The 20,476-nt window shown below is 41.8% G+C and overlaps 1 protein-coding gene across 2 annotated transcripts; it reads right to left on the bottom strand.

Annotated features, from left to right (window-relative positions):
• Positions 1-4: 4 nt before the first annotated feature.
• Positions 5-13,493, bottom strand: auts2b (activator of transcription and developmental regulator AUTS2 b). 2 transcript variants are annotated; one of them, XM_053507320.1, is made up of 13 exons: positions 12,791-13,493; positions 5,290-5,608; positions 4,959-5,170; positions 4,700-4,744; positions 4,454-4,549; positions 4,115-4,186; positions 3,826-3,855; positions 3,658-3,729; positions 3,346-3,487; positions 3,004-3,084; positions 2,833-2,916; positions 2,541-2,730; positions 5-1,467 (listed from the first exon to the last, which is right to left on the bottom strand). In XM_053507320.1, the coding sequence occupies exons 2-13, from the start codon at positions 5,381-5,383 to the stop codon at positions 372-374; spliced, it is 2,214 nt and encodes a 737-aa protein (XP_053363295.1). In that variant the 5' UTR covers positions 5,384-5,608; positions 12,791-13,493; the 3' UTR covers positions 5-371. The 2 variants fall into 2 exon arrangements, with proteins under 2 accessions (XP_053363295.1, XP_053363296.1); XM_053507321.1 differs by having other exon boundaries at positions 4,980-5,170.
• Between the last annotated feature and the right edge of the window lie 6,983 nt (positions 13,494-20,476).

The raw sequence follows: 20,476 nt of genomic DNA, 5'->3' as shown, positions 1-20,476 counted from the left end.
CACATTCACTGACGATAATATTATTTATTTTTCTTTAGTTTTGTTGTAAATGTTACAATTGTCTGTTTACTTTTGTCAATATTAGTCAAACAAAAAATAAACAAGACTTTCTTAAAATTATTTTTAATTTTTTTCACAAAAAAAAAATTGATGAGCCAGTTTCCTGGTAATGAATTGAATAGCAGAAGTTGGGGGGGGGAGAAAAAAAAACCTCTGAATCACCACTGACACTGCAATTAAACGAAAATCTAGACTTAATCTAGATCCAGGCAACAGCCCAGATGCTTTTGCCCCTGTACATTTCCATATTTATCACGTATTTGACATGAAGTGCTTGGCTTGGCCTCAGCAAGGCCCTCATTTTGACCCACTCATGGCGCCTCGACATTTCTGTCCGCCAGTGGCGTAGTCCGTCTGGGTGAAGGGGGCCGCATGGGCATTCCATGTAGCAGAGGGGGCGGTGGGGCATGGATGTAGCCTGCAGGATGCAGAGCCTTGCCCAGAGTGCCATAGGGTGCGGCATGAGGCAGTGCCAGGCGCGGGAACAGCGGGCTGGCGTAGGGTGCGGGCAGGAGGCCGGGATGTGCCAGCTGGGTCTCGAGGGTGGCATGGTGATGCAGTGCCAGCAGACGGCTCCTCTCGCTCTCTTCACGCAGCAGTGCCAGGCGATGGCGCTCCTCCAGCTGGCACCTCTGCTGCTGTTCCAGCGCCAGCGGGTGGAGGAGCGGCTCGCGTGGGTAAACACGCTGCAGTGGGTCGCCCCTCAGCAGCAGCTCCTTGGCAACAGGGTCTTTTTGAGATATGTCCAGACCACGGCTCATACTCCGAATTGGATCCCAGTGCTGGGGAGAGTACTGAAATCGCTCAGCACCAGACAATGGGCTCATCCCAACAAGGGGGGTCATTAACCGAGTCCTTTCCAGGCCATGTGGAAATCCTGGCATTCCTAAGGGCATGGGAATGGATGACATGGGCAAAGGCTGCATGCCTGGGGTTCTTCGTCCCTGCACTGGTTTCTCAAAGACTTTAGAAGGTGGTTTGATTTCGGGAGAGTCCTGAATCTCTCTCCTTTCCTCTTTTACTTTAACTTGGACACTCTTTGTGTGATCAGCGTCCAGTCTACTCCTCTTTGCATCTGGCTCCCACTGCGGTCCGTCACTGCTGCGCCTTTCAACACGAACCCTTTGTTGCTGTGGAGACAAAGTGTCCTCGGAAGTAGCCTTCTCTATAGGACGCTGGTCCCCCTTAGCAGTTTTCTCCTTCTTCTCTTGCTGACTATCCTTATGCCGCTGATCCTCCGTCTCTGCACTTTGAGTGGGAGGTTCTTGTGATTGTACTCGTTCACTGGCTTTGTCCTTGTCTTTTGGCTCGGGAGTGTCTCGAGAAGACAGTACTGTTTGCTTGTGACTCTGTGGGCTTGTGTTAGCAGGTGACAGGTGTCTTACATTCAACTTCTCTTTTGTGTCCCTGCACAAATAGTAAAATAAGTGTGGGTTAAAGTTTGTTTGTTTTACTTAAAACAGTTTCTATGCATATATATAAACCAGTTTTTTCAGTATTAGATACTTCAGTATTGGATTTAGTGCAAAAAGGAAACAAATGAATACCAATAAGGAGGTGGACACCAGACTTTCACCTACAGTATATATGCACATCTTCCCAAAATTGTTGTCATAAACAATTTTGGGAAGCACATAAATATATAGGATGTCTTTGTAAGCTTCGCCATTACAGTGAAACTAAGAGGCCCAAACCTGTTCCAGCATGACAGTGTGCCAGTGCTCAAAGCCAATGAAGACATGGCTTTGAGGTAAAGAAATTATATGGCCTGTACAGGACTCTGATCTCAATCCCTCTGAACACCTTTGAACTAAACTGACATGCAGTCAGCATTACAGTTCGTCTCAAAGATGTTCAGTGGATGATGTCTTCCGACTAACAGTACCTGATATTTAGATTAAAATTTTATTCGTCACAAACACAGTCATACACAATATGATATAAAATGAAATGCTCATACGGCTGCTGATGACCTCAAGATTCAAAAGGAAAGTTTCAGTGTGAAAAATAAGAGAAATTACTAATCAGAAATTTAAGAAATATGTAAATAAACTAGATGTTAATGGCTTTTTAAATTTACACAATAAAAAAAACTATGAAAAATAGAATTTAAAATAGATATAAGAAATAATTAAATATAAAATTTAAAGAAAATAATAAAATGAAATATAGAAGAATTGAGATGTATGTAATGTGTAGAACTGTGTCCAGTTATGGGCAAGATAATGGGCAGATGTGCAGAATATTGTGCAAGATTTCAGTTCAAAGTCACAATACTTTGACATATATGACATATAGTCTTAATAGGCAAATCCCCAAAGTCACTCCAAATCTTTTGGTTAGATTGGAGATTACTGTAACAGCAAAGAGGAACTAAATATGAACTGGGATGTTCAATAAGCACATGAGACCCAGATTTGGTTTGTTGTCCATTTTCTATTAAACTTTAACAGATAATTAGCAAGAAAATAATTTTATACCTTTCATGCTCTTCTTTGTTAAGTACAAAGTCCCTCTTGTCCATTACTCTTTCGAGTTCAGGGGGCTGGGGCCAAGCAGGAGGTGTAGGGAAAGAGGAAGGTGTCTGCTGCAGCCTGTTCCAGGGCTCCTGAGGTCCTGCTGAAGATGAAGCTGCTTTACTGTCTTTACTGCCATGTGCAGAGCTTGGTGCTGTTTGAAATGAAGATTAAACTGGTTTTAGATTAGACGCTCATATTTTAAATCTAACACCAATTATAAATAAGGATTAAAAAGCAGTGTTTGATTACGTACTTATTGTGGGGTTTCCAAGCCCTCCGAATGCTGTGGAGCTCAGTATTCCCAAACCTCCGAACGCTGGTGGTTTACTCAGAGGGTCTACATATTCAAAATAATAATGTTTTAATGTGCGTTTACGGTAATACCTGAGAATTACACACTAATCACATGGGAACCCAGTCTTACCATGATGAGAGGGGGGTGTGTGGAGATTGGTGTGAGGATGTGGCAAGTATCCATAAGGAGAGACTGAGGGGTGTGTGGGACCTGATAATAGAAACAATCATCAATATGGGATAAAATCTATTTGTTCTACGATTATTGTATTATTTCTAAAAACTTACTTCAAATATTATATTTTAATACTAATATTTTGATTGATTTAGCTCAGCTAGATATCTTGCACAGCTAATGTGAAGTTGATGTAATAGACTTATTATATACACGCTAAATACTGTTATACAGGAAATGTCCATTATTGCTTGTCTGCTTTTGTGTCACTGTATACACCCAAGCCCCATGACTTACCAGCACTGGAAAAGATGGTGGAAGGGCGGGGTAAGTCACGTGGCTGCTGGATCATTCCTAAGAGGCCTGAACCAGAAGGTCGACTCAGGAACTCTGGCTTCACCCCAAAGTCTAGCTTGTGTGGCTCATTTTGCATCTGCTTCTGAAATGCACACAGACAAGAAAGGAGCTTAGTGTTCTAGTAGCAATGACAGAAGCCCAAGATCAGTGATCTGGTAAACACAGATGGGGAAAGGTGAAAGGAACAATAGCTTCCAAAACAAACATAATAGGAGCCGTGCTACAGTGCCAGTGTTTGATCTGCTAACATACCTTTATTTTCTGCTGATGGTGGTACACCTGCCATGCAATGTGCACATGCATCGCACACCACTTTCCTGGCTTCTGCAAAAAACAACACACGGAAATTACTGTATTTCTGTTTTGTATAGATAGATGGCTGAATGATGGCTTTATCTGCAGGGATGGTGTAGCTCTTACCTTTGGTGTAGGACACGCAGAGTCCAACAACTGCAAAATAATGAGGATAAATAATATTTATTTAGTGTCCACGGTGTACCTTAAATCAACATTAACATAACAAAATCTTCCTTGCCATACACATTGCATTATGCAAATAGTATGTTTATTCATTCAAATGTGTTCTTAGGAAGTAAAGTATTACACTGTGTTAAGTTGGGCGACAAGTCAGGTTTCACAGCCATGTTTAATAACTGCATATTAAACTATAAAATTAATAGATGATGAAAATATTAATTCGAAAGCTTACTCTGGATTCCTTCTGTATGAGTGGGCGAGGCATTGCTCCTGGTCCAGGAACTACATCGAGTGGGTTGGAAGCCTTTTGTAACAAATAACACAAAGCACACTGTATAATAAAGTACTATGAAATATTTAAAATTCTGTATGAAGTATTTTTTATTCTATAGACAAGCTGGTAAAATGGTTTTAAATTAATTAGGCAAACTTTATTCTTTTATTCTATTTAATAAACACTACCACAGTTAAATAATACCTAAACTTAATTTTGATCAATAAAGAAAAAAAAACTATTAATATTTTAAAAAGAAGATCACTTGATTGGTGTGTGTATATGGAGGAGCAGTACCTTGGGCTGGAAGGCTCCCTGCAGAGAGCTGAATATCCCTGTTGGGGGCACCATGGGAGACATTCCTGGCATTACTGAAGGATACGACTGAAGTAACTGTAAATGACGACAGGACAGTGGATCATTAGGCCATGAGGTGCGTGATGCAATTTTTAAAATTTCTTACTGTTTAAAAAGATTCAGAGAACGTAAAAACAAATGAATGAAAAAGCCACTATGTGTAGAATGTAAAGTGTAAGGACGTACGTTGTGCCTGTGAAAGGAGTCGACCTTTGGTGGGTATTTGTCAAACTGGAGAGAAAGAAAGAAAATGTTTATCTCACAGACACGTATAATCTAAATGCATTCCATCCAATTCAATCCATTTGGTCTTAATATGCAACACTAGTGTGTCACTATTACAGAACTGCGGTCACACACTGCAGTCTTCCAGCACAATCACAAAGTACATTTATAAATGTGACCATTACGAGAATAAAAAGCAGCCTTGTTAACTCATCCTCACATGTCTGGTGGTGGTACGCACCAGGGGTGCTACAGGGCCTGGCAGGATGGCCGGATGAGGGAAAGGGGTAAAGGTGTGCTGGTGTGTGTGTTGGTGTGTGTGCTGGTGCTGGTGCTGATGGAACTCGGTGCGAAGATATGACGGAGTTCCTCTATCCACAGTCTGGGAGGCCAGGAACCTCGAGTTCAGCTCTTGGCGCAGCAGGTCCTGCTCTGTAATTTTAACAATAATCTATGCTTAGCTTACAACATTTATTTATTTTTTAACTAATGCATAATTTTTTTTTTTGTCTAGAGCAAAACAGTGTTTTGTTTTGAATGCAGTGACGTACCTGAGTAGGGCCCCACAGGAGAAGAACCGGGCACAGCTAGAGCGTTTCCTGTTAGGAGTGGAGGAGGAGCCAGGGCTGCAGTTGGAGAAAACATGGTGCAATCCTGCTGATCCCAGAAGCGCAAACACTGTTATATGACAGCTTTTACTTGGAAGGTTCTCGTGCACAGTTAATGTGCAGAGATGCTTTATATGTTCCCGTGCCTTCTTTCGCTACCAGGAAACAGGACGGAACTTTAGTCGTCCTCTTGTAAAATCTCCAAACCCGATTTCGTCTGGACTTTGTAGTATCGTTGTAGTATCGTTAACATCACTGATATCTGCAAGAGACGACATAAAGTTTAATTAGTGCAAACACTCAACATCTTGTGATGCAACTTTTCCGAAGTATCAGAGTATATCTCGCCCTGCCTAGTGTTTACCGCCCATGACCGCGAACTAGTTTTGGAACGAAAATACATCCAGTGTAAGTCAGACTGTATTATGGACAATAACCTAATTTAGGAAGAGGCCACTAATAATCCACTAATTTCATTTGATAGCATGTTGTTCCAAGAAAGGATGTTAGTATAATGCTATCTGTTTAATGTTGTTAAACAGGGCAGAGCACATTGCAGTAATGCAGCCAGGACAAAAGCAACAGAGACGAGGGTATGGCAGGGAGGGCCGTGTCATTTGAAAGAGCTAATAAAGCAGGGGTTAAGGAAAATAAAAGCGAGCCTTTTTGCTTTTATTGCAGCACCTTTTCCATGACATTATGCTGCCGTGCTCTTTTAATTCTGCTGCACTCAAAGTAAACCTAGCATTTAATGGCTAATGTTGGTGTCACTTTGACATTTACTGGACCTTCCCAGGGGAGCGGCAATAGTGAATGCAAATGGGGCGGAGGCCTGAAATCCCAGGAGGATTGCCGATGTATACAACCTGCAATTACCTCTTTTTGAATGCCACTCATGCACATGAAGATAAGCAGTAAATCTCTTTTGTGTAGGGCTGTCAATTCGGGCCTTTTTCCCCCCTGGAGCCTGTTGTATCTAGAGTGAAAGGTCTTTTGAGAGGTCCATAATGGATGGTTAGGCTCTCTTAGAGTAAAGCTCCTTTTGGGAAGCACCAGGGGTCCATGGAGGAGGGAGTAGTAGGAACAGCTTATTTCTCCTCTACGGAGCGTCGCTTCTCCCCTGGTGAACAGTTTGTATTGAGCGGGGTGATGCAACCACAGGGGGGTGAGCATGGTAACGCCAGGAAGAACAGCAGACAAGAGCACTGCTGCCTCAAGGAACATGCCTTTGTGCTGCAAAGCACTTGAGATATAGACCACAAAATAATTTTCAGTGCACCTTTGTGTGATTGCAGAGCTGGCGGATTTGGGGCGCTTGTGTAATTGTGGCGCTTGTGTAGGTGTGGGGATTGTGGATTTTTTAATGCATGTGTAATTGTCGAGTTTGTTGATTTGTGGCATGTTTAATGAAAGAACAATATGGCTGTACAAGAAAATAAATTATTATAAATTGTTCTACTTTTTTTTTAATAAATATGCTTGTGTAATTACACCTAATCAAGTTTTTATAAATATGTATATTTTTTTTAATATGCATGACATTTACTATACATAAATTGTGAACTAACATCATGTAGTTTTTTTCTTCATTTACAAACCATTTAAACCTTTTAAAATCAGTTCTATGCATTAATTCCATCACCATGCAATTTGACTGAAATACTATGACAGCCATTTTAGTAATTTCAAAAACTCAAAACTGCCACTTTCCCTTACTGAAATTCCTGATTGTGACTCTAAGTGCTTATTTCCAGTTTGAGTCATGGTACATTAATGCTCCTTTGATGCAGGTTAGGTATTAGGGTTAAGCTTCTCAAGCTGTCAGCCCACCAGCAAATGTGTCTTCCTATTTCAATCGGCACCTCTCTTGTCCAAGCAGTTTTTGTCATTCATCAACCCCATTACTGAGCTAAACCTCCCAGGCATGCTGAGTCTAATGGCCTAATCCTTCCAATCACACAAAGGTGAGATTAGCTGAAGGTTAAATACTCTTGTTCTGTGCATTTTTGTCCTGCTCAGAGTGACAGGAAAAGCTTGTGAAGGAGCCACTGGAAGAGGTCTGTGTGTACACAAAAGAAAAGATGGAGGACCAATGAATGGCTTGAAGTAAGCTTGAGAAAAGACAGAGAGGAAAGTCAGAAAGTGTTTACGCTGGCAACAGCGGACAAGGGACAGCCTGTAAATTCTCCCGCAACATGGCGGGTTTGTGGACAGCGCTGCCTGAGTGCAACTGGCAAATGACCGAAACAGAGAAACAGTTGTTCTTGCACGCTGATAGTTTCTCACGTTGCTTTTAGTTTGGCTGTGAATGAGGCTCAGTCAGCTAAAGAGGCATGTGGTCCATGAACTGTGCTTCCATATACAGCAACATTTGTCCAGCATTTGAGTGTTACAAGACGTTACTACATTCCAGTGAAACTGACACTTCAATATAATAACTTAATTTCATTTTTTTTAAATAATACAATAAATTTAAGCTTTACTTCAAAATATTTAAAGATCATCAGGAAAAAAATCTAAAGTGTATAATAATTATTATTATAATAATAATTTGTTAAATCAACATCTTTTAGCCCTCCACAAATATCCAGTGCAATGCAACCTTTACATCTTTGCAGATCTGCCGCTTTAAGTGCGGAAAGTCTGCAGTCCAGCTAGAGTGTAATGAGCTGAGTTAATGAAATTTTCCTCCAGTGAATTTCTATGGCTCTCAAATAAGGCACCAGGGAGCGCTTTCTGTATACTCTACTTCTGTCTGAAAGTTCACCGTCTGTGGTGTAGGGTAACACGCAGTCTAAGCGAAGATTTCCCTTATATCTCTCTTTGGCGAGCAAACACCCCTAACGCTAAGTCTGTTTGATAGTGAAAGCACCACACAACATTATTAACATCAATCACTATATAAAAGGCAGCGAGTTCTTAAACACTAAATAATTGTTTTTGTTTTTTTAAATAAGAACACTCCAAACAGAATTTTCAACAAGCTGGTACTGTCGTTATTAAGAGACTAACATGTTATTATAGTCTCAAACCTTACGTGTAGACCGAGATAACTCTGGCTGCATTCAATTAAACATACTGTGTTATTTGAGCAAGACAGCCCTGGCATCGGTGATAATCCCTTTCTCAATGTACCGTGTAAGACAGAAGACTTACTGAAAAGAACACATGAATTGCGGCAAGCAAATCGGTCCATGCCAGGAAATAGGTGAGTGCGCTGGCATTGAGCTCTTCCATTATTTAGCGGTCAGGTTTCTCTCAGTTAGAGATTAGCGGCAGTGATGTAGGGCGGGCATGCACACAATAGCTGTCAATGCCTCTGGGATGTGTCGTGCCGCCTGCTTCCTAGAAACCAATCCCCCCTAGCACGCTAGTATAACAATCTGCAGCCCGGAGGACCCCAGGGACTCCCTCCACTCCTTCCTTATAATGGATGGCTTTAAAGAATGACCTTACAAATGAGAAAGGGCTGGGCCGCCTCCACAGGGCCAACACGGAGAGCTGCTGCAGTTGCGGCTTTAACCTGCGTGTGGGATCTTAACGCTCCTAAGTAAGGTAGTATCGACGTATTTATTTGAGCAGCGTTGAAAGCTCCCGAATGGGCAGCTGTCTTGCTGATCTCTCAACAGAGTCCACCTTGGCTGCACACCATCCCTCCCTCCGCTCCACTCATGCCTAGCTCAGCTCAGGTTACCACGAGAACAATGTGAACCCTGTGCAGGCTCTCCAAGCTCTCAGGATCCGTCTGTACTAACATTCATACCTATGTCTGTGCTGGACTGCGAATTAATATATCATGCAGTGGCCTTGGATGGGTTATTTCCTAGGCATCATCCATGAGCCAGTTGCAATTAAGTCTACACTTAAAGTTCTGCCTTCCTGGCCTGGCAACAGAGCACTTTTGTGAGCAAGGCCTGAAATATGATTTAAAAACAGATGCCAATCTAAAGATGTGTTTTTTTTAATGGGAAAAATATATATAATATGTATTTGTTATGTTATTCTGCGTGCCATAATGTTTTGTGCTAACAATGGCTACAGTACCCACCATGTCACATTGAAAACATGAGATACGTGGATATTTTATATATAAATATATTTTTTTAGGTGACATATTTAAACATACCAGTTCTCCTGCTGTACATATTTGCACCAATTCCAGTATGTGTAGACCATTCATGGCTTTTAAATGAGGTTTGACATTCCTTTGCATGTTGGTTTTTCCGCATTAAGAGCTCTAGCTATGAATCTGCAGAGGCCAAATGTCTCACTTTCTTGGAATGCCTCACAATAATTCTTGGAAAATTTAGAAGTTTGAACGTGCAGGAAATGGATTTTATATCAAAAGCTTTCAGGCATATTTTTAACAGGCTTTTCTAAAAATCCAATGCAAAGACTTTCTGTTGACAATGTAATAAAATAAAAATAAAATACACAAGCATTACTATCAGGCTGCGATAATGTTGATGGTGTCCACGTCAGGATAACCCCCATAAGCTTGTGTAGGAACCTCTTGTGTATACATAAATGTGTACATTCTGGGATGCGCTTTTAACAAACATAGATCACAGGAGTTACAAAGGTGCAAAAACCTTCGGCAGCAGCCGGCTGCCACACAGTGTGAGCAATACCGAGACTGGGGCCAAAAACAGTTCCGCAAATAGCCGCTCCAGTTATTCCAAGCAGTGACAAGGTAAGACTTCTGCGCTGAGGGAAGCTGTCAGCATTTGACAGCTGGGATTCGGCCAAGTGGATGAGCTGCAGTTTGGCTCCGCTGGGACCTTATCTTACTTTAAATGGTACCTCAGCAGTAGCACCATACCAACAGCACAGACACATATCCCATATCAACAACAGGCTAATGTAACTAGGCCATCCCCAACCAAGGCATGACTTTTAAACCTTTTAAAGCTTACATGCTTTAGAGATCAGTGCTATCAGTCACACACGACTAACATCAGCTCAGCTACGCTGTTACAGTGGCTGTGCCATGTGATATTAGATGCCATAAAAAAGGGGGATAATCAAAGTGAAGGTATACATCTTTGGCAGTAAATGTCACATCATGCAAGATTATATTTTAAAACTACTTGATGCTTTAAATGTGCTAATTGTCACAGCTGCCCTATTAAATTAAAAAGAAAAAAAAATGCCTGTAGCTGTAGTAAGTGCCCTTTAACTCAAATAGCCCATAGGCTGTGAGAGACACCGATGATGCAACTGGATATATCTATGAAAAAGAAAACGCTTTCCAGTCAGTCTGAGATCTGCCTCCAATTTTAGAATGTGCACAGTGGCATTTAGTCACAAGGAAGGGCTTTAATGCCTTTTGCCTTAGAGGCGTCATCTGCTAAAGGAAGGCATTCACATCTACTAGCATTTCGTTTGTAGCCCTGGCTCAGCAGGTTGAAACTCACCCCTGACCCTGGAATCCCAGCAGGTCTTGCCATCGGTGTTTGAGGTCACACGCCAGGCTTTGGTTCCTGCTGAAATATGTGCTAGGCAGCACCTTTTCTAAAGCGCCGTCTCTAATTTAAAGACCTAAATACCATTAACTAACACTGGAGACCGTATAACCATAATCTTTTTATGTTCTTAAGTGCTTCAGTTTTCACAGTCTTAAAGGGCAAAGGCAACACAAGGCGAATGTTAATGTATTACATCAGCGGTCGTACTTTACCTCTTATGACTGTCTATTAAATGCATTTTAGTAACTGCATTTATCAAAATGTCATGAGTAACACAGTCTCTGTAACCTTCAATAATGTTGACATGATTCATGGTAATGGCGCTGTCTTCCAATCCAATTATTTTAGCGATTACTAGTACACATTTGGCTCACCACATACACTTCCTTAAGTTATCAGGACACTAATTGGTTAACAAGATATTGCATTTTGCAGTCTTCTCCTTGGTCCTTGGGGATTTCTCACCATGCCATCTGCTCAGAGCTAACAGGAGATATAATATTTCTGTATTTCAGCAGCACTCAGACACACAATAACATTAAGGATCTGAGATATTTTTAGTCAAATAGCAGAGTAAAGTCTGGTGTCTCAGTTTTTTCGTTTGTTTGTTTTTATTTTTCTATCAGAGAAAGAACCCACTTTTTTGTTTGTTTTCTTTTTACTTTAAGAGACTGTCTTGAATAAGCTGTCATGTGAATAATCTAGTGGAAACACTATTACAGCAATGTCAAACCACCAGACCTTGATCCACAATCTGCAGGAATATTAAATGTCACTATAAAACACATCTCATATCCTAAGCAGCTTTTTAGTGAGGAACTCAGGGTCTCATAAATTATACTGGAAGAAAAATCCTAATATAAATAAGGTAAATGATTGTGCTTAGTCTACTAGTCTAACTGTTTAGTTACAGTTATATTTCAGTTAAGCTCTATCCTTGTTAAGAAGAATCAAAATAAATTGTGGTAATTTTACCACGATGAGGAATTACTAAAAATAACCTTGCCGTTAATGGACGTTAAGGTTATAACAGGGCTCTTGTGTGCTATGTCAAATATTGACCGAAAAGATCATGGCAATTCCAGGTAATTTGGTTTACATGGTATTTTAAGCTAATTTGACAGCCTGTGTGGATTTCTTTACTCACACATGCAAAGTGAGGGTTTTTATCTTCTTAACATGTCATTAAATTGTATGTTGAGAATGTCAGGGTAAACTCTAATAAACAGATCAGTGAGTTTTCATGGTATTGTAATATAATGAATGTCATATAGAGGGGAATCCAAAGCATGTCCTTTGGTATTTGTATTTGGGAAATACACAGGTTGTTTTGTAGTGGTGTAGCATTTTTCTCTTTTTTTTTTTTTTAGAATAGGAAGGAAATGTTAACATGGATTTATTTTATATAAGAAAACTCAAGTCATGAGCTGCATGTCTCAGTTAAATCAGTAACACATTAGATTATACACTGCTGTATGTATTGAGCGCACAAAAGGACATTGTGTAAGGTGCTAAGTAAGATAGGTTTTCATTGATGTTAAAACACACCATACACACAAAAAAACATCATTTACACACAATATATATAGTATGTACTAAGAGCATATTATTGGATAAAAACAATAAAAGTGTATTAAATACACGTGGGTTAAGAGTCAAAGCAGATGTCTATAGGTTGTTCTACTCTGTATTATTATTATTATTATTATTATTATTATTATCAGTAGTATAAGTATTATTGTTATTACATGTCTATAGGAGTCTGTATTGGTGAGGAGTTATCCAGCGGTTTGAACTGTCAAGTAAACTATGAAGTAGATCTGCAGGTCAGATACTCGCTATTAAACCTCGTTATATTCATTTAGTTTCAACACTGCTCGAAAATTAAATGAACAGAACTAGGATTCTTTCGATATTAAATTACCGTTCATGAGACTTTATGAGACTTGACTGAAGCCATTTTGATGTTTACTTACCCAACACACAGACAAAACAGTACAAAGAGGAACATGACGTTCCGGTCGGTCCTCCTCAGCGTTATAATCCACAAACACACTACAAATTCCAACAAAGTAGGCTATATGTTTATTCTTAATCCGTCGCTGTGTCTTCCCGTATGTCTGTACATATGTGTGTGTGCGCGAGAGAGAGTGTGTGTGTGTGTGTGTTTTCCAGGCGTATTGACTCTAGCTAGCCCACGTAACCACGAGTGGAGAGAGAAAGTTGGTGCGGTGAGAAGGACAAAAGAAGCCGAAGAGTTTCCGTTAAACGACTTTTCCCCCTTGGTTTATTCCTCGGATTTACGAGGACAATGTGACCGGAAAACGATATTTATCACCACGTCCATCGTGGAAAAAAAAGCTCGTATCCATTAAAAACAAAAAAAAAATATCCCAATAGTGTGTGTGAGGAGAGTCGGCTCGCTCGCTGCCTGCTCACAAGAGAAACGGGTTAAATCCGGGTGCGCTGAAGAAGAACAACAAGAAGAAGAAGCGGTAGCAGCAGAGGCAGCGCGTGAGGCCGCCCTTCTCTAACGCGAGCGCGCGCGTGCGCGTGCGTCCGGCTCTCGAGGAAGCGCTTTTTTTTTCCCGCCGAAGCGCGTCTCCGCCAGACAGGCTACACGCGGACGGACGACGGGTTGGTAAAAAACGAGTGCTGTTCTGCACTTCCGTCTCCCTCAGTAGTGTTCTTCCCTCCCTTCCTCTTTCCTCTCCCTCCCTCTTCCACTCCGTCCCTCCGCCCAGCAGGGTGCACGCAGCGCACTATACCGACCAGCACAGCAGACACCTGCTCCGAGTCATGCCCTTTATCCCTCTCATAAAACACACACTCACACACACATTAGTCTTACTATCCTTACAAGGACCTTTCACTGACATGCACTGAACGTCTGCACCTGAATCCACACTCAGTAACAACCCGCAGTTTTCTTTGTGAGGACAGGCAGAAGTCCCCACAAGGTCAAAACTGTTGAATATTCCCATGCTTGTAGGAACATTCAGTTCCAGCCAATATATAAAAACATGGCCACACACGTACACAGCCAAGTCTGTACCCTCTGTCCGCTTTAATTAGATGTAGGTGATGGCCTGAGGGGAGTGTGCACAGGCTGGGTATGGTGATGGGGATGTCCTGGTTCACACAGAAAAGAGACCTCTCAGTCAAGTGACACAGCGTCACACTATAATTAATAGTGGTGTGCTGAGCTGGCACCAAAAAAGCTAACATGCTATGTCCACTGGCAAGGCGTTTAAGCATGCTGTGTAGCCTATATAAATCCCTATAGAACGCCTATATATCCTAACTACTTATTTATATAGTCTGCACACACAGTAATTGCTCTTTCTTTCCATCACAATACGGCTTGTAACGGTGGCTACTGACTGAAAGGGCATTTGAGTAGTATATGTTAATAAAGGCTATAGTTATCCTAAAGATATTTTAATATTCCTACTGGACTTGGGGTGTAACCTTGAAGACGCAAAACCACTCATGCAGAAGTGATGAAATTCTTCGGATGAGTGGCCAAAAATGTCTTCAATGTCAGTCCAAAAATTCTGGGTATATTCCTACTAGACTTTGCATATAAAAACATAAAGTAGGCCATGATCACACAATATCCCCCCTAGTTTCTCCACAGAGAAATGAGCCTGTGGTCAAATAACACCCAACCAAAAAAAGGCCGTAGGTGAAGATTAAAGGCAAGCTGCATGCACAGCAGTTTGCCCACGGCTTCTCGTCCCTAACGGCGCCCCTCTCAGAGCAGAAGAGAGATGACGGAGGACTTCAAAGCCCTCAGGCTGTCCAGGCCAGCAGGGAGGTCCCTCCCTCTCTCTCTTTCAGGCCCTGTGGGGGTGTCTAATTGCATCTCGCCAAGGCCCTGAACAGAGCGAGGCCTTGTTGGAGGCGCTGTGGTCTCTCCCGCTGAGACGGGGGCTGTTATTCGCGACTCCTCAGCGGGACGCAGAGCCTCGGCGAGTCGGCAGGCCCGAGGAAAAATGGCCTCCACTTCCTTCGGCTGATGGCGCACACCGGGAGGCTGATCAAGAAGGGAGGGGAAAAAAGGATAGAGAACGGCAGGCGGCTGCCATTTCCTTCCATCACCAAAGAAAATGGTTCCAATTTTATTTGCTGGAGGCTTGACTGATGGTATAGTTGATTTGCTGTTCAGCTTTTAGAGTGGAAAAGATCAGAGTGACAACAAGGGATTTGAAACCAGTCTGTCCAACATCATCAGGTCTGCTAAAATCAGAGTTTAATCAGAAATACAAAATGAAAACATCAACTGAACATACAAACAATTCCTTGTTTTTGTTTGGTGTTTGAATATTATAAAACTGTCAGTTACCAACAATACCTTGGTTGTGGTCATTTACAATATTGTCTTTGGAAAAGAAAACATCTATTAAACAAATATATTCTGATAGATTACTTATTTACATCTATCATGGCAAATCCATGTTTACATGCAAGTGTTAATATGTCAGTACACCACATTCTGTTATCCAGTTGTATTATATTATGTGCTGAACTGTAATCCTGACCTTTGTGTGTGATTTGGATAATAAATGTATAATAATGGGATAGTAACTTTAACGTTCGTTTTTAAGCGTTCTTATACAAGCACTCTCCAGCACAGAATCTGTCTGATGATCATTATGTTCATCAGCCAGATTCTGTGCTGGAGAGTGCTTGTATAAAAACACTTGAAAATGAACATTAAAGTTAGTCAGTAATTAAAAGCAAAATGTTTTAATAAGTTGTTGGCGCTGGATGTTGATTGTCAACAAAAGACATGCAAATGAGTAATTAATTAAATACCAAGCAACCTTGAACTGTATGAATAAATACAGTTTGTGTATTCAGCAACTAAAACAGTAAGTGCTTTACATTAGTCTTGCAGCCTAACTCTGGCCAGGTCATAAACTCAGTGACTTTTAATTTATCATATCAGTTAAGCAGAGAAGACACTTAATTGCTCCCCAAATCAGCCAGTTGTAAGCCAGCATCATCTTCTTTTTTTTAGACTGGCTATTAGACCTTAAATAAATTAAAGTTTATTCATCACACTCAGAGGCATAAGAACCAAACTTTCCAATAGCTTTATTTCTTCAACATTTGTTTTAATACCTCTAGGAAACAACTGCATGTCTCAAAACTGTCAGTTTCTAATAAATGTGTAATTATTCTCAAAGGCTGCAAACCTGAGGCACACATAATCACGGAAATTGAGCTGCGGAGAGAGTGCACAAGTCTCTCGATGAGCCTAGTGCCCATTTGCATGAATCCTTTCTAAATCATGTTTTTATGATAATGAACCAGAATGGTCTCATAACAATGTCGCATACAGTTTAGTACGCCCTCAAACTCACCGAAAAAGCATAACATACTCATCTCTATGAAAAAAATATGAGGCAAAGCTTATAGACCTGCCTCAAAGGCAAAGTCATTAGTGCAGCTTGGCCTGATTGTTTTCACTGATTTTCTGTCTGGAGGAGGAGTAAACTGATGTCTTAGCCTTCAGCTCGAGCCTGGCTATTAATTTCAGCACACAGGTCTGGCTTGATGGCCCAAAGAGAGGGAGAGCTGATTAAAGTAGATAACTGTTAATGGACATAGTGGCCCTCTGGAGTAGCACATGTCCTCCATAAACGCTCGGCTGTAATGGCCTGTGACTCTTATTGACTATTATTAATGGCCAGTCAGCCTTGATAAGAAGTATATCAGCTTTGTGTATTGTAAGGCGTGGGCTAAACGCAGGTCAAGAATCAAACGACCTGCATTTCTAACCTCGTACAAATTAAAATTCTTGACCCAATCCATCATGAGGACTGAATGTATGCTAAGACCCTGGTCAGCAAAGGTTCTTTTATGCATTATAAATGACTGCAGAGGCAACTCTGGGCCTACAGAAAATGGCACTGCCAAATGATTATCAACGCCAGCCTAAGTAAATCAAAGGAATTTGGACTTCTTTGAAAACCATAGCGAAACGCCAGTCCTCTTGGATTTCAAAGCCCATCTAACAACTGAAAAGGCTTCCCATATGCCCTTTGGTTTGGATGATACAATGTTGCGTCTGCTTCGCTTGGGATAAATTAAGCATGTGAAAGTTTTAGTGAAATCCCCATTTTCCAGTTAATCAAATCTCGCCTAATCAAATTAGGAGCCATAATTCCCAAGGATGCGTGGCACAAAAGTGCATTATTCCTGCCTTGGGAGCTGAAAGGGGAAAATCAGCGTGATGCCATTCCCCTCTGCTTCAGTGGCCCTGAATTGAATCGCTCTTCCGACTGACCCGGGACTAAGAGGCAGGGTCAGGGTAAACTTTGGCAGTGTTTAGGTTCCCAGCTCATTAAAGAGCTGCCTCAGTGGCCTCCTCCCGAGACCGCTCAGCCGTTCATTAACGAGCCACTTGTGTAATTTTCCCTGGACATCTGTGATGAACAGGCTCTCTTCCAATGCCACACATAAAAAAAGCACCTCTCACAAAGGAGCGTATTTTTCCTGCTTGCCAGGCTGATGAACGACATTAACAAGATTATTCATTACGAAGTAAAAAAAAAAAAAAAAAAAAAAATAATCTCACATAAGTTCTTGGAACATAATAAAAAATAATGCAGGTCTACATTCAATCATTCTGCTGAGTGCACCTTTGACGGGTGAAATATTTCTGACTTTTGTGAAGAACTCACTCATTTGCTATATCCATCAGTGGAAGCTGACAATTTTAATTGCACATTAAGTGTTGAATATGCTTAAACTTATTAGCAATTAACATTTTCCACTAGGTGTATGTGATGGCACATACGGTATAAACTTTAATGTACTGCCATCATGTTTTACTGGCTGCTCTGCACATCACGCTCCTTCTCGGAGGTAATACATGTGACAGCTAATGAATATGGCTCTTTAGATGTCCTGAATTGCTCCTTTCCATTCATTACCCCCAGTGTTAACAGCCCTTTATGCTGATTCTTAACACCTATTGCATAGTCTCTCAAGGTCATTCTGCCGGCTTGGAAAGATGAAGAAGGGAAAAAAAACCTGAGAGGCTCCATCCCTATTCATTTGTCACATTTGCATGCATGCCTCTATACTCCATCAGACAAAGAGCATGGTAGCTTAGTCATTGCCCCCTACCAATTACAAATGAGCCCATTAAGCTGTCTGCATCGGGCCCGGCCTCTTCATGGTAATGGCTTGTGAGATTTCCATCATAATCACGCAGCTCCCATTGCAGTCATGAGTGCAGATAGAAGAGGAGAGACAGCAAAGAGATGAAATTCTTCAGCATTTTTCCCCCTCAGATAGCAAGGTTTCAAGGGGAAAAAAACACAATAAAAATGTAGTTAGGGAAATATACAGATTAAGAGATTTTAAGCGTAGAAAAGAGACAGTCTATCAACTATGTCATATTTGCAAGTCATTTTAGTTGGAAGGTACATCTTCACCTTTCTATTGCAAGCTACCCTCCCTTGGATTGACACACACACATACACACACACACACACACAAATTCTAGTCTGGGCTTGATCATCAATCAGCAGAAGGCCATAAACTGCAGATTGAGCAACTGTTGCTCCGGGCTGTGATAAAGCCTTTTAGTTAACCCTCACCTTTGCATCCTAAGCTTTTCAATCTGGGATGCTATGTACCCTTGCTCTTTCACATATAGAGGTGGTCCACCCTTTTTTTCCCCTCCACCCACCGGAGTTAAAGTGCTATGACTTGATCTCTCCATATTTCACATCCTAGCACACTCCCCTGCTAGTAGCCCTATATGCTGAAAATGATTGCAGCATTCCACCTTGAGGACATCTAGACCAACGCTAATGCAGTGCACCAGCCCAGGGAGAGCATGAAGAAAGATGATGGGACTTGGGAGGTATTAATCACCAGGACAGTGAGAGGCGCAGCCTCAAGCCACTGAGGTCTCCGGATAAGCTTGTGAAATTGCTCTGCTCTCCGCAGGGTCCTTATGTCTTGCTGCTTTATGGCAGCTGAGTCCCTGAGGAGGCCACGGCGATGTGCTAGCCTCTAAACCCTTGCCGTCAAAAATGATCTATGACCGTCATTAACAGAAAATATCACTTCAGTCGCCCCATGATCTTGCTTCGCTAAGGGTCATATTATCAGCCAAGAACAAATTATGGTCCAAGTACATTCAAATAGCCCTAGAAAAAAAACAAAATCATGCAAATGGTGATATGTCATCTGTGACAATGGCCTCTGGTGTACTGTCGATGAAAACACAGGGGGGAAATCATGAACTGACAGACCAGGAAAGCTCTTTCTTACCCTCTGTCAGTTGGCAGCACACATACTCTGTGAACCGATACCTGTGACACTCACACATACACACAATGTATTTTTCCAGATAGGAACAGACATCACCATATATCACTGTATATCTCAGCAGGTTTCTCATATTGATCTTGAAGGTGTTCCCAGTTTTGGCCTGTTTAGGTGCGGTTAATACACAAGAAATGATCAGCTTCAACCAGTTCTGAGGAATGACCTTAACCTTCAACTCTATTCAATCTCTTTTTATTCAATGAATTATATAAACCTAAATGCTATATTTAATGCTTCTCAATGACAAATTCTGCTAGTACAAAAGCCTGGGCATCCATTTTAGCATGCCACTTACGGTAATAACAGTCTGATATATGTGAAATAACAAAAACTCCTTTGAAAATTAGTTCTGCGTTTCGCCTGTGGATTTTGGGGTAGGTGGGTGGATGGGGGGAATAAAAGAGCTTGTGAGTCCTCCCGCCCAATATCAATTTCAAGGTCCATTTACCCCCACCTTCCCCAATGCCCGGCGTGGTGAGCAGACGGAGGCGCCCTGACTGTGCGCATATGACAGAGGGCTGGGAGTCTGCCAGTGCTGGTAATGACAGCCACGGTGGAGCGGGTGCGTTTGCCGTGGCAGTGCCGTGCCAGCACTATAATTGACAGCAGCGCCAATTCGCACAGCTCCCTAATTCGCACAGCACTGACTCTGCCGCTCGGCTCAGCAGGGGCAGCCCATCCAATTTACAGCTCTGTCCAGGAGCCGTCTCCAGCCTGGCCGAGACACACCGCCGGAGCCTAATGATGAGCCTCTCCAGCAGCTCATACATTATGGAGACAGATCGGTACGTGGCCACCAACGCCCTCTGCCATTCTGACCGGAAAGAAGCAGAGCAGCTTGGTATGCCAATATGGAGCAGCTTTCTGTAACGTGGAACTGTAACTCTCCTTGTCAGCATGTGGAGTGGTAATTTTCGCTGAAAATCTGGGCAAGAGCTCTCAGTGTGTAGCATAGAAAAGATAGTCAACTTGGCACTGGCCTCATTTCTTTTTTAGTTGGAGCCTATAAAGATGCCAAAAACTGTCTCAGCCAAAATACTTTTTCCATCAAACTGTGAAGGAAGAAGCTGCATAATCAGGAATGCATTAGAAATGCTGTCAATATGTGTGTTGGCTTACGCCTTGATTGCTAGCCTGGAGCTTCTCGCCGAAGAGGCTCTTTGCCTGGTGAGATTGCACCTCTCTCTGCTCTGCTCCTGCATGCTTATGAGAGAGAACAGAGCAGAGCTGGCCCACCGCTGAGGACACCTTGGCACACAGTCGCGGCGAAACAAATTGTGTTCTGTGATAGCTCTGTGGGAGGC

Source organism: Clarias gariepinus, chromosome 11 (genome assembly GCF_024256425.1).
Source record: "Clarias gariepinus isolate MV-2021 ecotype Netherlands chromosome 11, CGAR_prim_01v2, whole genome shotgun sequence".
Taxonomy (NCBI): domain Eukaryota; kingdom Metazoa; phylum Chordata; class Actinopteri; order Siluriformes; family Clariidae; genus Clarias; species Clarias gariepinus.
Note: the sequence above shows the minus strand (reverse complement) of the source record. Positions and strands in the feature narration are given on the sequence as shown.